This window comes from Hemicordylus capensis, chromosome 7, assembly GCF_027244095.1.
Source record: "Hemicordylus capensis ecotype Gifberg chromosome 7, rHemCap1.1.pri, whole genome shotgun sequence".
NCBI classification, from domain to species: domain Eukaryota; kingdom Metazoa; phylum Chordata; class Lepidosauria; order Squamata; family Cordylidae; genus Hemicordylus; species Hemicordylus capensis.
In genome coordinates, this window is record NC_069663.1 from 21922373 (window position 1) to 21941735 (window position 19363).

At 46.0% G+C, this 19363-nt stretch overlaps 2 protein-coding genes across 3 annotated transcripts in view; one reads left to right on the top strand and one right to left on the bottom strand.

Moving 5' to 3' along the window:
* Window positions 1–7694, bottom strand: part of LOC128332767 (chemerin-like receptor 1) — a 28456-nt gene extending 20762 nt beyond the window's left edge. The window contains exon 1 of the mRNA XM_053267469.1: window positions 7409–7694. Within this exon, the coding sequence (XP_053123444.1) occupies window positions 7409–7422 (14 nt within the window). The 5' untranslated portion in view covers window positions 7423–7694. The remainder of the gene's footprint in view (window positions 1–7408) is intronic.
* LOC128332766 (chemerin-like receptor 1) lies at window positions 5521–18424 on the top strand. Of its 2 annotated transcripts, XM_053267467.1 has the most exons (4): window positions 5521–5753; window positions 7505–7671; window positions 12863–12931; window positions 15231–18424. In XM_053267467.1, the coding sequence occupies exon 4, from the start codon at window positions 15258–15260 to the stop codon at window positions 16326–16328; it is 1071 nt and encodes a 356-aa protein (XP_053123442.1). In that variant the 5' UTR covers window positions 5521–5753; window positions 7505–7671; window positions 12863–12931; window positions 15231–15257; the 3' UTR covers window positions 16329–18424. The 2 variants fall into 2 exon arrangements, with proteins under 2 accessions (XP_053123442.1, XP_053123443.1); XM_053267468.1 differs by lacking the exon at window positions 12863–12931.
* The last annotated feature ends 939 nt before the right edge of the window (window positions 18425–19363 follow it).

Consider the following 19363-nt stretch of genomic DNA (forward strand, 5'->3'; position numbering starts at 1 on the left):
CCTGTTCCCTGTTTTCCTGGCCTCTTTCCCAGATCCAGTGACAGATGAAAGGGGAGAACTTCAGTGGGGCCATCAGCAGAAGATCCCGGAAGATAATTTGCTGGGCCCAGGGGAAAGGGGTCACCAGCTTCTTGAGCTAAGCCAGAAGGCTCAGATCACCGCACAATCCGCCTCCAAGCCAGCCCTTCTGGGACCTACACCCTACAGCTTCTATTCAGTGTCCCCACAAAAGGTGAGAATGCCACACACCTGTTCCTGGATTTCTGTGCACACCTTCCAGCATTTGAAACTCTCAAGGAGGTAGATCAAAGGGAGGAGAGCTGGTCTTGTGGCCATGAGCATGAATTGTCTCATAGGTAACATAGGAAGCTGCCGTATACTGAGTCAGACCATAGGTCCATCTAGCTCAGGATTGTCTTCACAGACCGGCAGCGGCTTCTCCAAGGTTGCAGGCAGGAGTCTCTCCCAGCCCTATCTTAGTACAGAGAGGGAACTTGGAACCTTCTGTTCTTCCAAGAGTGGCTCCATCCTCTCAGGGGGATATTTTATAGTGGTCACACTTCTAGTCTCCCATTCATATGCAACCAGGGCAGACCCTGCTTAGCTAAGGGGACTAGTCATGCTTGCTGCCACAAGACCAGCTCTCCGCTCCCTTGCTAAGCAGGATCTACCATGGTTTACATTTGGATGAGTGACTAACATGTGAGTTCTGTCTGCTATAAGTTGCCATTTAGGGGATGGGCTCATGGCTCAGGGGTAGAGCATCTACAGAAGGTCCCAGGTTCACTCTCTGCCATCTCCAGGTATGGCTGGGATAGACTCCTGCTTGAAACCTCGGAGAGACGCTGCCAGTCAGAGCAGACACTACTGAGTGAGATGGACCAATGGTCTGACTCCGTATAGGGCAGCTTCCTATGTTCCATGCTTTTGCAATACAAATTCTTGCTGCCGTTAATCGACAAGGGATAATTTCTACATTTATATGCAATGCTTCTCTTCTGTAGCCAAAAAGAATTACCTTGGGCTCTTTAGTTAAATTATAGGCTGTGATTTTGTTCATTATTGATATTATGTCTTTTCAAAAGTTAAATAGTTTCAAATAAATGGGCACAACCAGAACATATGTAAAGTATCTATCCCAGGAGTCCAACACGTCTAGCAATGATCATCCATCAAATGATAAATAAGTTTCAGAGGTAAAGGAATTGTATACCAATGATATTCTAATGTATGCAGACTCTTTCCTTAGGTAACATTGACAGCTCTCTTAATGTAGTTTCCCCCCTCTTTTTATTACCATATACTAAGCATTTCCCAGGACAGCATAATGAATAAATTGCCCAAACGTTGGTTGCAGCTAGAATACATTATCCCAAATGCTGGAAAAGGTGGAGAGGATAATTAACTAACTGAAAGGGAAAGGGAAATATATTGTTACGCTATTATGGGTGGAAAGAGAGCTAGTCTTGGGGAAGGGTGCATGAATTGTCCCCTTTGCTAAGCAGGATCTGCCTTGGTTTGCATTTGGATGGGAGAGTACATGTGAGCACTGGAAGATATTCTCCTTAGGGGAGGGAGTCATTAGTTAGTGGTAAAACATCTGCATGTTTGCATGCAGAAGGTGCCAGTTTTGATGCTCTGGCACCTCCATGTAGGGCTGAGAGAGACTCCTGCCTGCAACCTTGGAGAGCTGCTGCCAGTTAGTGCAGACAATGCTGAGCTAGATAGACCAATGGCCTGACTCAGTAGAAGGCAGCTTCCTGTGTTCCACTCTTTGGACCTTTGCTCATAGCTTGCTAGTTATTCTTTATTTTACTACACTGGTGCCTTACCTAGCAGTTCTTGCAGCCAGATTCCAGCAGTTCCTTCCCCTGCAGAGTAGAACATAGGAAGCTGCCATATACAGAGTCAGACCATTGGTCTATCTAGCTCAGTAAGTTTGTTGTAAACCGCTTCAGGAGGTTTGCCTGAAAAGCGGTATATAAATGCAAAATAAGTAAAATGCAGGCCTGTGCTATCAGATCTGTTGGAACCTCCAATAGGTCCTTCCCACCCCATGGGAAGGCGTCCATTCCTGGTGCATTCAACACCAGGCAATATGCTTTCAGGTAACATGCAAACCCAGTGCAATCAGCACCCGGGAGTTTCCCCGTCGGGCATGCTCTGGGAGAAACTATAGCAGGGCTGCACAACTTCGGCCCTCCTGCAGATGCTGGACTACAACTCCCATCATCCCTGACTATTGGTCTCTGTGACTGGGGAATGATGGGTGTTGTAGTCCAACATTTACATGAGGGCCGGATTTGTGCAGCCTTGAACGATAGTATAAATTGTAAGGGGCCGAGGTGGATTTGTATGTCACTAATTGTATTTTGTTATTGTATTAGTTAGCTACTGTACTATGGTCTGTAGACTAATAAAGGTATTGATTGATGGTCTCCAAACATCCCCACACTCTTTTCCAGTCACCCCTGCATGACGCCCCACCCTCCTCCCAGAACCTCCCAGCATTCCTTGCACCTGCCCAGCCTCTCCTGCTCTGCAACCAGTGTCTACTGCCTCAGCCTGATTGCACTGGAAATGGCCGCCTCCGCATGGTACAATGGAGGATTGACCTATTGGAAGTCCCAGAAGGTCCGATAACACAGGCCTACATATTAGTAATAGCCACTTAATGACTTGAGTAGCAAGCCAGAGGTTGCTGGTAACGCTGGTATGCTTCCCAGACTATGGGAAACACTTATATCGGGCAGCAGCGATATAGGAAGATACTGAAAGTCATCATCTCATACTGTGCGGGAGGAGGCAATGGTCAACCCCTCCTGTATTCTACCAAAGACAACCACAGGGCTCTGTGGTCGCCAGGAGTCGACACCGACTCGTCGGCATACTTTACATATTAGAATCGGCTGGTCCTGAGCAATTCAGTGCTCATCTGGTTCATCTGGGACTTGGTGGATATTCCCATTTCCTGTGGACGCCCTAGCAGCCTTCAAGCTCTCCACCTTGGGTGAGTTCTTTCCATATAGCCTTGTCTCCTATGGACCCTCTCTGTGGATCATTGGGATGGCTGTGCAACCCTCAGGGACATATTCCTGGCAACGAAGAGGGCTTTTGCAGGGAAGGGAGAGAAGCGGCAACTGCGTCCTTATCCCCTTCCCCATGGACTGCTCTGAAGCCTGATTCTTGAGTGTAGCTAGTTTACTGGCTCCTTGCTAGGGTGGAGGTCTTGCTTCATCCTTCTGAATTATATGTGGATCAGTACTTATGAGATATTAAATATAATCATACCTGATCTACTGTCCTTGCATAGCTACTTTCTGGATTGCTGGGCAGGCAAAATAGTCATAAATTTAACATCTGTCTACATAATGAGTTTGCCCTGTACGGAAAGTTGCTTTCAAATCCTGTCAATACTGCATGTATGTTCTCGGAGAGACCACATTACTCCCTTGCTGAGGGAGCTACACTGGCTGCCAATTGGTTTCCGGGCAGAATACAAAGTGCTAGTTATAACTTATAAAGCCCTCAACGGCTTAGGCCCTGGGTATTTAAGAGAACGTCATCTTCGTTATGTGCCCCGCCGCCCATTGAGGTCATCTGAGGAGGTCCGTCTCCAGTTATCGCCAGCCCGTCTGGTGGCCACATGGAGACAGGCCTTCTCGGTTGCTGCCCCGAGATTGTGGAATGCGCTCCCTGCCGAGATGCGATCCTCCCCATCCCTGACGATTTTTAAAAAAACCTCTGAAGACCCACCTCTTCACCAAAGCTTCTTCAGCTTTTTAATATTAGAGGGTTTTAATTTTATACTGTTTTTAAATTGTTAAACGGGTTTAACCTTTTATATTTGTTTTGATTGTTTTTATGTTATTGTTAACTGCCCAGAGACGAAAGTTTGGGCGGTATGCAAGTTAAATAAAATAAATACATAAATAAATGTTATTTTCTCCACTTCTGTATTAAATCGTTTCCCATCATAAAGATGACCTTCTACAAACACCAAATGGTGAATAGTAGGTGTGACTGAGGATCTTGGTGGGAAGAGGGCCTGGAGACTGTTATCCATTCCCTGCCTCTCCAGATCCCTTTTTTATTTGGACCCTTGCTGCCTCCACTCCCTTAATATCCTAAATAGCAATAGCACTTACATTTATATACCGCTCTATAGCTGGAAGCTCTCTAAGCGGTTTACAATGATTTAGCATATTGCCCCCAACATTCTGGGTACTCATTTTACCGACCTCGGAAGGATGGAAGGCTGAGTCAACCTTGAGCCCCTGGTCAGGATCGAACTTGCAACCTTCTGGTTACAGGGCAGAAGTTTTACCACTGCGCCACCAGGGGCTCTTATAGATACCCTCATAAGGAGCAACCAGATCTCTTGGGGTATCTTCATTGGGAATCAATGGACTTCCTATTTACACAGATGTCAGTGAGGCTGAAGCAGTTATATAGACACTTCCTGGCTGTCTATATAAAAATAAATAGTTTTTATATTTATTGACACCGTACAGCAAAGGGCTTGCAGTTTGCAAGGCAACCTCGAGGGGGTGCCTGTGACTAATCGTCATGTAGCTCAATGGTGCTTCATTCCAATGGGAGAGTTTGCCCATTTTTTTCCCTGGGAAAGTAATGAATTTTTCTGGGATTTGGGGTGTGTGTGTGTGTGTGTGTTTTGGGTGAGGTCTGGAACCTACCTGCAACAACTCTATCTTTTTCTCTCTGTCTATCTTTTGTAGCTTGGACTGGGAGTTTCATATAAGTGAGGCAAGGAGGCCAAACCAGCGTTATATTTCGGATGAGTCCAAGGTAGTACTGGGTGTGCAACAACAGCCCCCTCCACACACTGCATCTGTGCTTTCCCAGAGTAGAAATAAATAAATAAAGCAGTTGCTGTTGTTTGTGAAAGGCACGGATGCAGTGGGCATAGCTTCACCTGTTGAATTTCAGCACAGCCAGCCTCTGATAAAGGCACAGCTGCAAGGCCCGGTGGCAGTGAATCCACTTTTCTCGCTCTTCAGGTAATGTGTGCTTGGATGTTGAACAGCATCTGGGTTTGGCACAGGGAGGTGATACACCACCACCTGCCCCTGCAGGGATCTTCCCAGTCCCTGCTCAACCCTGACAATAGTTGTGTCAATAATACAACCCCAGCAGCGTTGCGTGACAGGATCCCATCGCTGTGGAAATCTGTCTTGTGAAGTGAACAAGTCAGCTGAGGTAGAAACATCTTCCTCCACTGGAAACCGTCCCAACTCTGAAATGCCAGGTTGTGTATTCAAATCAAAACCTGATCAGAAAATCTCCCCTCCATGGAAATGAGAAGCTCACAACGAAAACCGAACCACTCCTAAGCACTCTATAAGCTGAAGGCTACCTCAAGAAACTGAACACACCCCGATGTGACAAAGTTCAAAGGCAAAATTCTACATTTTGCTACTCAACGAGGCAGGTCTCACGATCAGGGAGACCCGCTTTGTAAAGGTGGCCAGCATTTGAATGTAACGGTGGCACCGTGCAATGGAGTTAAAGCCAGTGAAACTCCACTCTGACCCAAAAGTTCAGCTTGAAGTCCAGGGAGGGAAACCATGGGTCTATTTACCATGGGTCTATTTATCGGTTGCCCACATTCGGACGGACGGCTACCAAAACTGCATTCGGACATATGGCTATGGATTCAGACAGAAGGCAGATTCCTATGTTCCACTCTTTGCGTCTTTTGGTCACAACTTGCTAGGCCTGTGTGTGTTCAGGTGAGTAATTCTTTCTTTCTTTGCCTACACCTGGACTTTACCTAGCAGCCTTCGCAGACTGATTTCTAGCAGCTCCTTCCCCTGCAATCCTCTAGCGAACTTATAGGAAGGAGAGCTGGTCTTCTGGTAGCAAGCATGACTTGTCCCCTTGGCTAAGCAGGGTCTGCTCTGGTTGCAAATGAATGGGAGACTAGAAGTGTGAGCACTGGAAGAGATTCCCCCTCAGGGCATGGAGCCGCTCTGGGAAGAGCATCTAGGTTCCAAGTTTGCTTCCTGGCAGCATCTCCAAGATAGAGCTGAGAGAGATTCCTGCCTGCAACCTTGGAGAAACTGCTGCCAGTCTGTGCAGACAATATTGAGCTAGATAGACCAATGGTCTGACTCAGTATATAGCAGCTTCGTATGTTCCTATGTGTATCAATGAAATTTATTTTTAGCCTTTTGAAGCTGAGGAAGGCCCCATCCAGAGCAAAGGGTCAGTGACACATGACAATGAACATGGGCTCTATTTTAACATTTTCCCAGTGAAAAGCCTCACACACTCCTCTTCTCTCACGGGATTCTGTTGGCCCATGTGGTGACAGCACATCACTCTTTAATGTGAATGGAAATTAATATATGGAGGGAGAGCCCTAAGGCAGACAAATGTAATCACACCTTTATATCAGATGGAAGCAGATTAACATATGAAAGCATAACATTTCTCAGAAAATCTGTTTCAGGAAGTGAGATTGATCCATAGGTTCTGACATATTATGTCAGAATTCGGCCTTAAAATCATATCATATATATAAAATTAGGACAAGATTTTTTTTTATTGAACCAACAAACTACCAAAGCATACAGTACTATTAGGGCGTCTGTCTTTGAATATGAATCTGGAAGTCAAATATTTCATACACAAACTTATACAGGTATATTAATGTGCAAGAATGAACTATTAATTATTGTGTCTGTGTATGTTTCTAATTGATTCTTAGAATAAAAAATGTATTTGCCAATTGTAGTTGTTATAAATTTAGAGTTTCCCCTTCTCTAAATGCTTGTTTTTAAAAAGGACCTGAAAAAAATACCTGTTTAGCCAGGCTTTTAGTGTACAGTTTTAAAACCGCGTTTTAGAGTTTTTATTTGTATTTTAAATTGCTCTAATTGTATCAGTGTTTCAATGGTTGTTTTTAGATTGTGAACTGCCCAGAGACATTTTTTGTATGGGGCGGTATAGTACTGTACTAAATAAATTGACGTCCAGTACAATAGTCAAAACAGATGATAAAATGTGGCAAAAGATGGTTACGGCAACAGAATTCCCCTCCATTTAAATGATTACATGATTAAATAATTTGATATAATGTTTGTATGACCCTGTTATGCAAACAGATTTGTCTGCAGAGAATCTTACAACAATATCAAATGCAACCAACACTGTAAATATGGAACTGGCGTTTACTGAGTCAGATCCTTGGTCCATGAAACGCAAGATTGTCTACTCCGACTTTTAGCAGCTGTCCAGGTTTCCAGATAGGGGCCTTTCTCCACCCTTCTGGGAGATGCCAGGAATTGAACCTGGGACCTTCTCCTTGGAAAAACAGGCTCTCTGCCACTAAGCTAGCACACACACACACATACCCCACCGCCAGAGGTTGTAATTCTCTTACTTATCTTCAGTCATCCTGTGAACATTTTGCAGAAGCCATTTGCTGTTACTTCTGTTTTTCTTTCTTTCTGTATTAATATCTTGGCTATTTTGTCAGTCCTCTCCAATCTCAAACGGCAGGCAACATCATCCTTGCACTGGAGAAGAAGGGGAAGCTTCGACCGCTCTGTGGATGGATGCAAATACCACTGTTTTTCTTCCCAGCGGTTGACTCCTGTTGACAGCTTTTTCTTCTCTGGAAAGCAAAGTTCATTTTGCCACAAGGTACGTGCACAGAGATTGGATGAGTTGGCACCTCTCCCCTTCCCCCTCGCCAAAAGAGGATCTGCTTCTTTTAAGGGATGCATGAAGGGGAGAAATTTCTTTGGTACAGCTCCCTCCGTCACTGCATCAGCATGCTGGGGAAAGCGGCGTCTGTTCAGTTTCTGCCTGATACTTGGCTGTTAACGGCACAAAGCTCGGTTGGGTAGCGGGCAGTTCTACAAGTTTTTGGTTAATGGAGATGGGGTGAGTGCCTTACTGGCAGCTGCAGCATTTTCCACGCCTTGCAATGAATATACAACAGCCCCCAAATGACTAATGTAGTGGAATAATTTACTACGCCACTGTATATTCATAAAACTATGCTGTTGCTATATTGTTATATAGGTATGACACTGGGTTTGTTTCTTCATGCTTCTGGATTGGTCAAAGACTGTAATAAACTTTGAGGCTCTTCTCATGATCAGTGGGAAGATCCATGAGGGGGTTTGCGAGGAGAGCGGGCGAAGCCGCAGCGGCTGCCCACATGACTGCCGGCTCCGTCACGGAGCCGGTGGGGGCTGGGGAGTTCAGGGGCCACGTGGGGTTCAAGGGCCGCCCCTGGAAAATCGCGCAGAGCATGCTGGAGAGACCCCCAAGCTGGGAGGCTGCTTTTCAGCCTACTGGTCGGGGGTCTCCTCATGAGTTGCTGTGGTGCGGAGTTGAAGCTTGGACCCTTCCACATGCGTATATATATATATATATATATATACAGTCTATCTCAGTCCTACCTGGAAATGCCAGGGATTGAAGCATGGAGAAAGATATATATATATATATCCATGCTTCAATCCCTGGCATTTCCAGGTAGGACTGAGATAGACTGTTGCCTGAAAGCTTTGAGAGGAGCTGTCATAGACTGGTAATATTCTACACCAGGCCTGCTCAACTTAGCCCTGCCAGCTCCTTTTGGACTACAACTCCCATAATCCCCACCCACAATGGCCAATAGCTAGGGATTATGGGACTTGTAGGCCAACATCTGCAGGAGGGCTGAAGTTGAGCAGCCCTGTTCTACCCGGAGAATTTTTTCTGAACATTCTTCCTTAACAGCAAGAGATAATTGCTAAGAGAATGAATGGGTCATGAAGAAATTTCCCTCCACTGTATATCTAAAAGAAGCTAAAATTCTAAGTTTCTTGCTTTACAGCACAAGACTGTTCTCTGTTCAGTTTAATTTGCACATGAAAGAAGACGGTTATACCCAGTGATTAACAACTTTACACTTTAAAACTGTGTGAGAAAATTCTCCCTCATGAGATTCTGGAGAATATTTGAAAGCTCAGTAGAAATTCTGTAGAATTTTCTCCCTCATATTCTCCCCCTGAGAAATTTTGGAGAATATTTCGGGGAACTATTCGGAGAAATTATCCCCAAATTTACATCTTGAATGCTTGAGTCATTTTGATCCCAATTTTTATCTTTGCAGACACACGGCTCAAAGCTGTGCTTTACCCAATAAAAGGAAGGGTAGTTTGTGGGCATGGGTGTATGCTGGTCTTTCTGTGAAGGACTTACATCGGAAAATCAACAGAAGAGTGGAGAGTGTAATCATTCTCCCCTGCAAATGCCCCCATCACAGCTTTGGTCCTCCAGGGGATGTTGGACTACAACTCTCATAATCCCTGACTATTGGCCATTGCGGCTGGGAATGATGGGAGTTGTAGTCCAAAGGGGGGGGGGGCAGGTATGCAGCCCTGAGCTAGCATTACAAGGGAAGTGGGGAATGTTGAGTTGAGAAATTTAAGGCCAGGAAATTTAGGACCGACAAGAGGAAGTACTTTTTCACACAGCACATAATTAATCTATAGAATTCTCTGCCATGGGATGTAGTGATGGCCACCAGCTTGGATGGCTTAAAAAGGGGCTTAGACCTATCCTCCATGAATTTGTCTATCAGTGGCTACTAGTCTGGTGGCTGTGGGCCACCTCCAGCCTCAGAGGCAGGATGCTTCTCAATCCCAGTTGCAGGGGAGCAACAGCAGGAGAGAGGGCATGCCTTCACCTTTTGCCTGTGGGCTTCTCAAGGACATCTGGTGGGCCACTGCATGAGACAGGATGCTGGACTAGATAGACCTTGGACCTGCTCCAGCAGGGCTATTCTTATGAGAAGAAAAACCATGTTCAGGTCATGGCACTTTAGCTTTACCCCTACTTAGGTCTTAAGTTTCAGGAAGCCTCTGGTCATTCACACATAGAACCTATACCCCAGTTCTGCTATTTGGTTTCCAATATCAACTTCTGGAGATTATTTATGTAATCACTGAACGTTTCTTTATTAGGAGATGACAATGTGGAGCTGGGGGACTCAAGGTTGGGAGACCCTCCTATAAAAGGAGATTTGATTTCTAGTCACTCTGTTTTGGAGGATGTCCCACATATGGACTACATGGGGTTCATCTGCTGGTTTAGAAATGGTGGTTTTCAATCATTTCTGTTGCCTGGTTCCACTTTCAGGATTGGTGTGAACAAACAGGATACAAAAGATTGTACTGGGAATGGAACGACCAATATATCACGTACCATGGAGCCTATTCTGCAAATCCCAGTTCCTTTTTCAGTTTCTCTTCTTTGTAGAATGCATGTTATTTCCAGGTTCTCAAAGTGCTTAGATCCTCTTCGCAATACAAGGACCGTGGCTGCAGATAACATGAAAAGTGGGAGAGGTGCCTAGTAGCAGCAAGCGGGGAGGTGCCTAGGAAACTGCCTTCTGCTGAGTCAGAGCCTTGGTCCTTCAAGCTCAGTATTGACTACTCTGATTGGCAGCAGTTCTCCAGGGCATCAGGAGGGGTCTTTCCCAGCCCGACTGGGAGATGCCAGGGATTAAAACTTGGACCTTCTTCAGTTCAAGGTATCGCCATGACTGGTGGGGCTGGCCCATTTTCAAAACTGACCCTTCCCAGTTGTTCTGATGGTGGTGGGGAAAGCCTGCTAATGCCCGCCCCCCCCAAATTGCCCACCTCCCCTTACGAAAGGACCCCTTCTGCACATGCTCTGCCAGGGAACTCATGGCCCTCATCCCCAATAAGAACCACATGAGAAAGAACTACTATAACCACTGAAAGTTCTTCTTGTCCTCCTCCAGTCTCAGATGGTGATGAAACAGAATGAAGATAGCTCTTTGAGGGAGGAAGGGTGTGTAGGAACATAGGAAACATAGGAAGCTGCCATATACTGAGTCAGACCCTTGGCCTATCTAGCTCAGTATTGTCTTCACAGACTGGCAGCGGCTTTTCCAAGGTTGCAGGCAGGAATCTCTCTCTGCCCTATCTTGGAGATGCTGCCAGGGAGGGAACTTGGAACCTTCTGGAATATCTTGCAGTGCTCACACATCAAGTCTCCCATTCATATGCAACCAGGGCAGACCCTGCTTAGCTATGGGGACAAGTCATGCTTGCTTCCACAAGACCAGCTCTCCTCCGTGTCTATAGCATGGCTGCCAAGCTTCAGTCCTCCAGCTGTTTTGGACTACAACTCCCATAACCCCCAGTCACAATGGCCAGTCATGGGGGTGATGGGATTTGTAGTGTACTATCTTCAGGAAGGACGAAGGTGTGCAGCAGCCCTCTTCTATAGCAAGTGAGGTTGAGTGTTGTGCCCCCCGGGGGCTTAGGAAGCTTAGGAAGGAAGGGAGGCATGTATGCCCCTGCCACCGCGCCCCCCAACAACATGTTTGGGCTGAGCATTCATGGGGCATTCGGCCCCAACACTGTGCCGACTATGCCCTTTGTGTCGATGTCAGGAGTGTGCCAAGACAGAAGGTGTGGCCAAAATCTGCCCATTGTCCTCTCCCTGTCCGGGAATGCCTCCTTCACTGGCTGGGTGCTTCTTTTCTCTCGTTCCAAGTGAGAGAGATTGAAAGGATGCACCCAACAAGCAACGAAACTGCTTGTTAGCTGGGAGGGAGTGACGGGCAGTGCCACCATGCTCCTATGCTGGCCACATCTTCTAAGTTGGCATGTTTTTGATGCCGAGCCAGGGGGCACAGAAGTGGAGGAAAGCACCAGAACAGCCCCAAACCGGGCTGAAATGGCCCTTAGAGGACTGGTCGGGGGGAGGCCAGAAGGGGGGAGAGGGAGACTGTGGAGACCTCCCTGTGGCTGTGCAAGCACAGAACTAGGGGTGTGCACAAAACCAGGTTGCCTGGTTCGGTTCAAGTCCGGATTGGACTCGAACCTGACTGGGCATGTTTGGTTTTGTGCACCTGTGAAAAAAACCCAGTTCGGGTTTCGGGGGTTCGTATTTTAAAAATATGAATCCATTTGCACACCCCTAGTTAGAACCCTTGAACCAGCCCCGAGCCGGCTGGGGTTTGGCTCCAGCAGTTCATTCACTGGCTGGGTGTCTGGGGGTGGGGGCGAGGCCCCAGGCATACCTCAAACACCGGTGGTTCTGGGACATACGTCCTCCCTATTTTAACAGCAACCGTGCCTCCCCAGGCAGAAATTTGGGCCCACTGTGGGTGATTATTTATTTATTTATATTGTTATCTATTTAACATATTTTTATACCGCCCAAAAAGTATGCCTCTGGGCGGTTTACAATAAAACAAAATCAATGACAAAAGGAAAAGTTAAAACATTAGATACCAACACCCTGCACCAAATCCCCTGATGATCTCTCCCAGTGGTTTCATGTAAACAACATCAGAGACAAGCAGCAACATCGGAGATAAGGCTTGCATCATTCCCAGCCTGGATGCAAAACACGGCTCTAGGTGTGGTTGCCCCTTGCCAAATGATCAGTGACCACATGCTCAAAGGAGTCTTGACATCTGATGCCTTTGTTAGTTGAAACTTTGCCAGACTTGCTCAAGGCAGGTCAATATCTTGGAGCAGGAGGCTTAACCCAAAAAAGCCAAGTGATATCTTTTAACAGATGGAAAGTCTATGCTGTTTTCTTTGCTCCTTTGGTGAGGAGTCTAGTGAGTTTGCTGTATAGTTTTTATTTTTTGTCCCCCCACCCCCCGCAAGAGGTATACATTTTCTTTCCATGGATAAAAGTTTCACCGGCTGAATGTGAGACTGTCAGGCAAGTATTATGATCTCAGGGGCTTCAATGGGAAGTGAAGCCACCACAACTGCTACACATTTTGCAGAAACATCTCCTGTCACTTCTGCTTATCTCGTTACTTAGTTAATATCTGCTCTTCTAGATTCATCTTGTGATACTAGGCTGCAGGCAAAAGCAAAAGAGACAGCACAGTATACCATCTTGTGATAAGGTAAGTGCCATCACAGATGGGAGCCCAGCACCCAATCCTGCCCTGTCCTGGACTGAACCTCCATCCCATGCCTGGTCTTTGATCCTTCGCCAAGTTGTCACAATACCAAAGATAAATTTCAAAAACCTAGAGGCTCTTCTAAAGCCTCTTTACTTTGCTACTTTAATGCAGTATTAAAACTGTGCACTGAAAGGTGGTTCAGATGAATCATCCCTACTGCGTGATTCATTTGACAGGGTAATGGGTGGGTTCACACCCATGTTTCTTCTCTATGCACTTAAAGGGTCAATTGGAGTACCATCTCAAATGGCCCATGATGTATTTTCTGATAGTTTTATCTCATTAGTCACCTTGATCATTTCCAGATAGCAGGATTTCTGTGAGACTTTACTGAAAGCTTGAATGTGCCCCAAAAAACTGTCACAAAAAGTTGGGGTTTTTTACCCCGGACATAAATGTACCCTGGACAAATTTTCATTGCACTAATGTGCAATGAAAAAAATGAATCGTGTGTGAAGTGCTCTCCCAAAGCTTGCAGGGACTACGGGATAAATCTGGCCAATACGTGAACACACATCTTCCATTCTGGAAGCAAAATGAGCTAAAAGCTCTGCCTGGAAATGCAGAAATGTTTTTCAATAAGTGGGTAAAAATACTTAAAATATACAGAAATTAAAATATCCCCTTTAATAATACCAAAAATGTCCAAATGAACATCTCATTTGGAACAGATGTTTTCTTCAGTCAATGAGGTCACTTTCACACACGTTACCTTCACAAGCAAACCGAGGGTTTATTCATTTTATGTGAGTAATAGGCATTGATTATATATGCATTTTCTGTTACAAAAGCTCAGAACATTGTAAGGCATGAAGGCACACAATAAAATAACTTTGCAAAAGCGGAACAGATCTAGGTCTGGTCAAGCCCTGTGAAGAGTTGTATATATTTGAGTTATACAGAAGGAGGGCAGCATATAAATATAATAAATGAAGAAAGGTTGCAAATCACCCACAAAGAGACGTCCCAGATAAGCAGTTTCCTTTTCTGGTCTTTCTGAGAAATCTCTGAGTCTTGTGTCATGCTTCTCTTAGTTAGCCATTTTGCTTATGGCTAAAACTAAACAAATAAGCTGATTGATTAGTTGAACTTCATTAGGCAAGGAAAACAGACAAAATGAGTAATTTTAAGGACTTTTGCACTGGCAGAGCCAGCCGAACAGTGGCTTGAGTCTGGCCCCACTCAGTGGCCCCTGCCAATTATGCCCCGTGCGTGTGATGTCACACGCACAGAGGCATGGCTCAGGCTCTAGAGGAGCCCAGAGCAAACTCCCCCCTCCCATGCCCAGGCTGCCCAGAGCCCAAGCGAACTTTCTCTTTGTTATTTCAGACAGTGCTGGTGCCTGATAGGACATTTCCCCATTTCTCTCCTTCCAGAGAGGGAGAGAAAAGGGGAAACATCCTATCAGGCAGCCAGCACTGCCTGAAATGACAAGCTGAGAGCTCGCTCGGGCTCTCGGCAGCCCAAGCCACGCCCCATCTGCACATGACATCACATACAACAGGGACAGGGCCTGGGCTTCCAAAAGCCCGAGTGAGCTCTCAGCTTGTCATTTCAGGCAGCACCGGCTGCCTGATAGGACTTTTCCGCCTTTTCTCTCCCTCTCTGGAGGGAGAGAAAGGGGGAAAAGTTCTATCGGGCACCAGCGCTGCCTGAAATAACAAAGAGAGAGTTCACTCGGGCTCTTGGCAGCTTGGGCATGGGAGGGGGGAGTTCATTCTGGACTCCTACAGAACCTGAGCCACATCCCACTGAGGGCTTTGGCAGCCTCTTTTATTGATGGCCCGGGTTCTTTGAACCTTGTCGAACAATGGTGTCTATGCCCCTGGACTTTTGGTGTGCTGCTGTACCTGTGTGCAACAAAACATGTGGATAACTGTACCTTCATACAGATCTATGTATATCTGGGTGCACCAAGGCTGCACAATGTTGGCCCTCCTTAAGAACAGCCCCACTGGAGCAGGCCCAAGGCCTATCTAGCCCAGCATCCTGTTTCACACAGTGGCCCACCAGATGATTCTGGGGAGCCCACAGGCAAGAGCTGAGGGCATGCCCTCTCTCCTGCTGTTACTCCCCTGCAACTGGTATTGCATCATGTCCCTTAGGCCAAAAGTGGTTTTGGACTACAACCTCCATCATTCCCAGCCACAGTGGCCAGGAGAGTTGAAGTTGTGCAGCCCTGATATATGCTCGTATGCATGTTGAATGTGAACAAGGTGATGATGTCCTTTTATTTCAGCCATTACAAGACAGAAAGCGAGACTGAATGAACATCATCCTTGAAGCAATGAATAGCACAACTGTACTTCCACATGCTACTGTTGCCTATGAAATGTCAAAGAACTTCCGTCAGAATGTGCATGATCCCCAAACAGAAGCCTTGCAGAGAGGAATGCTCATTGTCTCCATGGTGATCTACAGCCTTGCCTTTGTCTTGGGGGTCATAGGGAATGGGCTGGTCATCTTCATCACTGGCTTCCGTATGAAGAGGACGGTCAACACTGTCTGGTTCCTCCACTTGGCCATCGCTGACTTTGCCTTCACCCTCTTCCTGCCCCTGAGTGTTGCCTACGCAGCCCTGGGCTTCCACTGGCCATTTGGCCGGGCCATGTGCAAGATCAACAGCGCCTTAGCCTTCCTCAACCTCTACGCCAGCGTTTACCTCCTCATGGTCATCAGCATAGACCGTTGTCTTTCCGTGAGGTTCCCAGTGTGGTCTCACAATCACCGGACACCCCGGCTGGCTTCTTTTGTGGTCTTAGGTGTTTGGATCCTGGCTTTGGTGCTGTCTTGTCCTAATCTCTATTTTAGGGACACTGAATTAAATAAAAAAAATATGAGGATATGCTTTAACAATTATGGTAACACCGACAAAGAAAAATATTTAAAGCACCGTGCCATGATTATCAGCCGGTTCATCTTCGGATTTGTCATCCCCTTCAGTATCATTGTTTTTTGCTATGGGGCAATTGTCTTGAAGCTCCGAAGGAACGAGCTGACTCAATCCAACAAGCCCTTCAAGGTCATCACAGCAGTGATTGTGGCCTTTTTTGCCTGTTGGTTACCCCATCACATTTTTTCTTTCATTGAGCTACAATTGAATAAGCAACCTGAACTCCATGTGGTGGTCCTTATTGGAGTTCCCCTGGCATCCAGCTTGGCTTTTGTCAACAGCTGTCTCAACCCCATCCTGTTTGTCTTCATGGGGCACAATTTCAAGGAGAGGCTGAGACATTCGCTCTTTTCTGCATTTGAGAATGCCTTCATTGAGGATGGCAGACAGAACACAACATACACCAAGGCCAGACCCTCAGTTGAGCTGCAGCTCTTATCATGAATGTGATTGCTCTCTGCATTTCTAACAGTTCCTGTCTTCAGATCAAGATTACTCATTGCATTCGTTCTGAATCAGCTCCACTCAATCAATTTTTGTGTGCACTGGATCCTTGCTTTTGGTCTTGGTTCTCTCAACTGAATTTGATGTGCAAAGATTTTGAGGAAGTCAGTCCCCTTCCCCATGATCCAGGAAAGATGTTCTGTGCATGTAGCTGATATGCATCTACATGCACATCTACCTATCAGAGTTCATCTGATCCCTACGGAAATTAATGGATGGGCCTAAGGCAGAGACTGGTGTGTATTCTCATGTAGAATCTAGCCCTAGAACTGCAGTTGGAACAGAGCCCAAATATCTATCTATCTATCTATCTATCTATCTATCTATCTATCTATCTATCTATCTATCTATCTATGCAATCATATATATGGTCAAAACTCGAGAGGCAATTTTGATCTGCCTGTTCTGGATAGGGTCACACTTCCCCAGAAGAAACAGGTACGCAGTCTCGTGGTGCTTCTGGATCCAAGTCTCTCCCCTGGTGTTCCAGGTTGAGGCAGTGGACAGAAGTGCCTTCTATCAGCTTTGGCTGATACCCCAGCTGCGTCCGTTTCTTGAGATGAACGACCTCAAAACAGAGGTACATCTGCTGGTCACCTCCAGACTGGATTACTGAAATGCGCTCTATGTGGGGTTGCCCTTGTATGTAGTTTGGAAACTGCAGTTGGTCCAGAATGCAGCAGCCAGGTTGGTCTCTGGGTCATCTTGGAGAGACCATCTTACTCTCATATTGAAGGAGCTACACTGGCTGCCGATATGTTTCCGGGCAATATACAAGGTGTTGGTTATAACCGATAAGGCCCTAATCAGCTTGGGTCCTGGGTATTTAAGAGAACGCCTTCTTTGTCATGAACCCCACCGCCCACTGAGATAATCAGGAGAGGTCCGTCTGCATTTGCCACCGGCTCGTCTGGTGGCTACTCAGAGACGGGCCTTCTCCGCTGCTGCCCCAAGGCTTTGGAATGTGCTCCCTAGTGAAATAAGAGCCTCCCCATCTCTGACAGCTTTTAAAAAGTCTTTAAAGATGCATCTGCTCACCCAGGCTTTTAATTAATATGGTTTAATGGTTTTAATGCTGTTCTAAAATATTATTTAAATTTTTTAAAATTGCTGTTTTGGTTTAAACTTTTTATTTTTGTTTTAACTGATGCTTTGCTTCCTGTTTTTATGTGAACCACCCTGAGATGTAAGTTTTGGGCGGTATAAAAATATGTTAAATAAATAAATAAATAAATAAATAAATGAGTCAATAACATGGGTTTGAAGAGAACCCCTGGTGCATCCAGGACAGAAATGGAAGAAGGTTGACAGCATCAATAATTCCCCCCTTAGCCCTCCGTGATGCTGCAGTGCTTTCCAGTGGGTCGTCCTCTCACAAGGCTCCAGCGTTGACCAAGGACTCTGTACTGTGCTGAAATGTGCTTTCAACTTCAGGGCTGCCTTTTGTGTCTTGTTCTTTTCCTTGATCTTTCGATTTTTGAGCCAGAGAGAGACTCCACTGAATGCAAGTAGGCACAAAGAGAGGATAAAGAGATGCTGACAATACCTATTGCAGTTCCTTTTGTCTCGGGTAGGCGATGGCATTGCACTCACATGTGTGCTCCTGGCTCTCACTGGCACATGTGGAATGAGCATGCCTGTCCTCTGAGGTCACCTGGAGGGGGCCTTTGGTGCATCCCGCCACCTTCAACGGTCTAGCTGGTGGTGAAGTATGGAAGGGCCTTCTTTGTAGTGGCACCCACTTTTTTGATTTCTCTGCCATGTGAGATCAGGCAAATCCCATCCATCCTGAGGTTCGCTTGCCTCTCTTTCAGCAGGCATTTTTAATGTCCCTGTGAGCCAAACTGGCAGCCCTTGTATTGAAATCGTACTGTGAATCTTGCTGTTGCATTCCCTACCTTTTAAAGCTTTTGTTAGAATTGGATTGCTTTTTATTGTTTTTCACAGCAATGATATTAGCCACCATGCTCAACCCATCACTGGAATGGAAAGCCTGGATGTGAAAGATATGTAAATAAAATTCTTAAAATAGTGGAGAGAGTGTTTGGGCTTGAACTGGAACTAAGGGTCAGATTATGAGAAGCGTGTGCTTCCTTGCTTGTCTTGCTCTATTGAAGTTGTAGCCCTCCTGAACCAGATTAAGAGAACCAATGGAGAAAGGGAGTTTTAAGTCGTCCTCCTGCTCTGGTCCCAATTCAGATCAGCCCTCTGCAGCTGCTGTTTCTCTCAGGAAATAATTCAGGAAATAGCAATTCAGGAAATTCTCTGAGTGGAAGTTTCCCTCCTGGCTGGGACCAAATGGAAGTTTCTCTCCTGGGGCCAATTGCTAGTGGGGGAGGCATGAAGATCAGAAGTGCAATGTGGGCAAAAGGTTAAAGCCCTCCCACTGTGGTCCCAACCTGGATTGGGCACCTCTGCAATTTCTATCTATTGTACAACACACACACACACACACACACACACACACACACACACACACACACACACACACAGAGTTGTGCTCTCTTAAAGCAGAAGCTTGCAGTTCAGAGATGTCAATCAGGAGAACAGAATTTTGAGTTCACAAGAAGGATGCTGGCTGAAACCACCCTCATAGAGGGACGCCAAGGGAAATCCTCGGCCCATGAGATGTTCTGTCTTTTTGAAAAGAGATGGATTTCCTCCGGCACCAGACATAAGTAGCACAACTGTTGTTAACATGAACACAAGGGGGTGGGCTAGGGGGACAAGCAGGAGACTACGTGCCTCCCCCTGGATGAGCAGAGCCTGATCAAGGCTCTGCCATCCACACACCCACACGAGTGGCACTCTAGCGAGCTGGGCAGTTATTGAGAGCAGGGTGGAGAAGGAAGCCAGGCTGCCAGTTATCCCATAATGCACCATGGGATAGTGAAAATATATCGATATATTTTATTTGTGTGTGTGTGTGTGTGTGTAAAAAATAGAAATTATTAAATTATTAAATTATTATTTTA

Coding starts and splice junctions, on each gene's coding strand:
- LOC128332766 (XM_053267467.1), top strand. CDS start 15,258: ATGAACATCATCCTTGAAGCAATGAATAGCACAACTGTACTTCCACAT.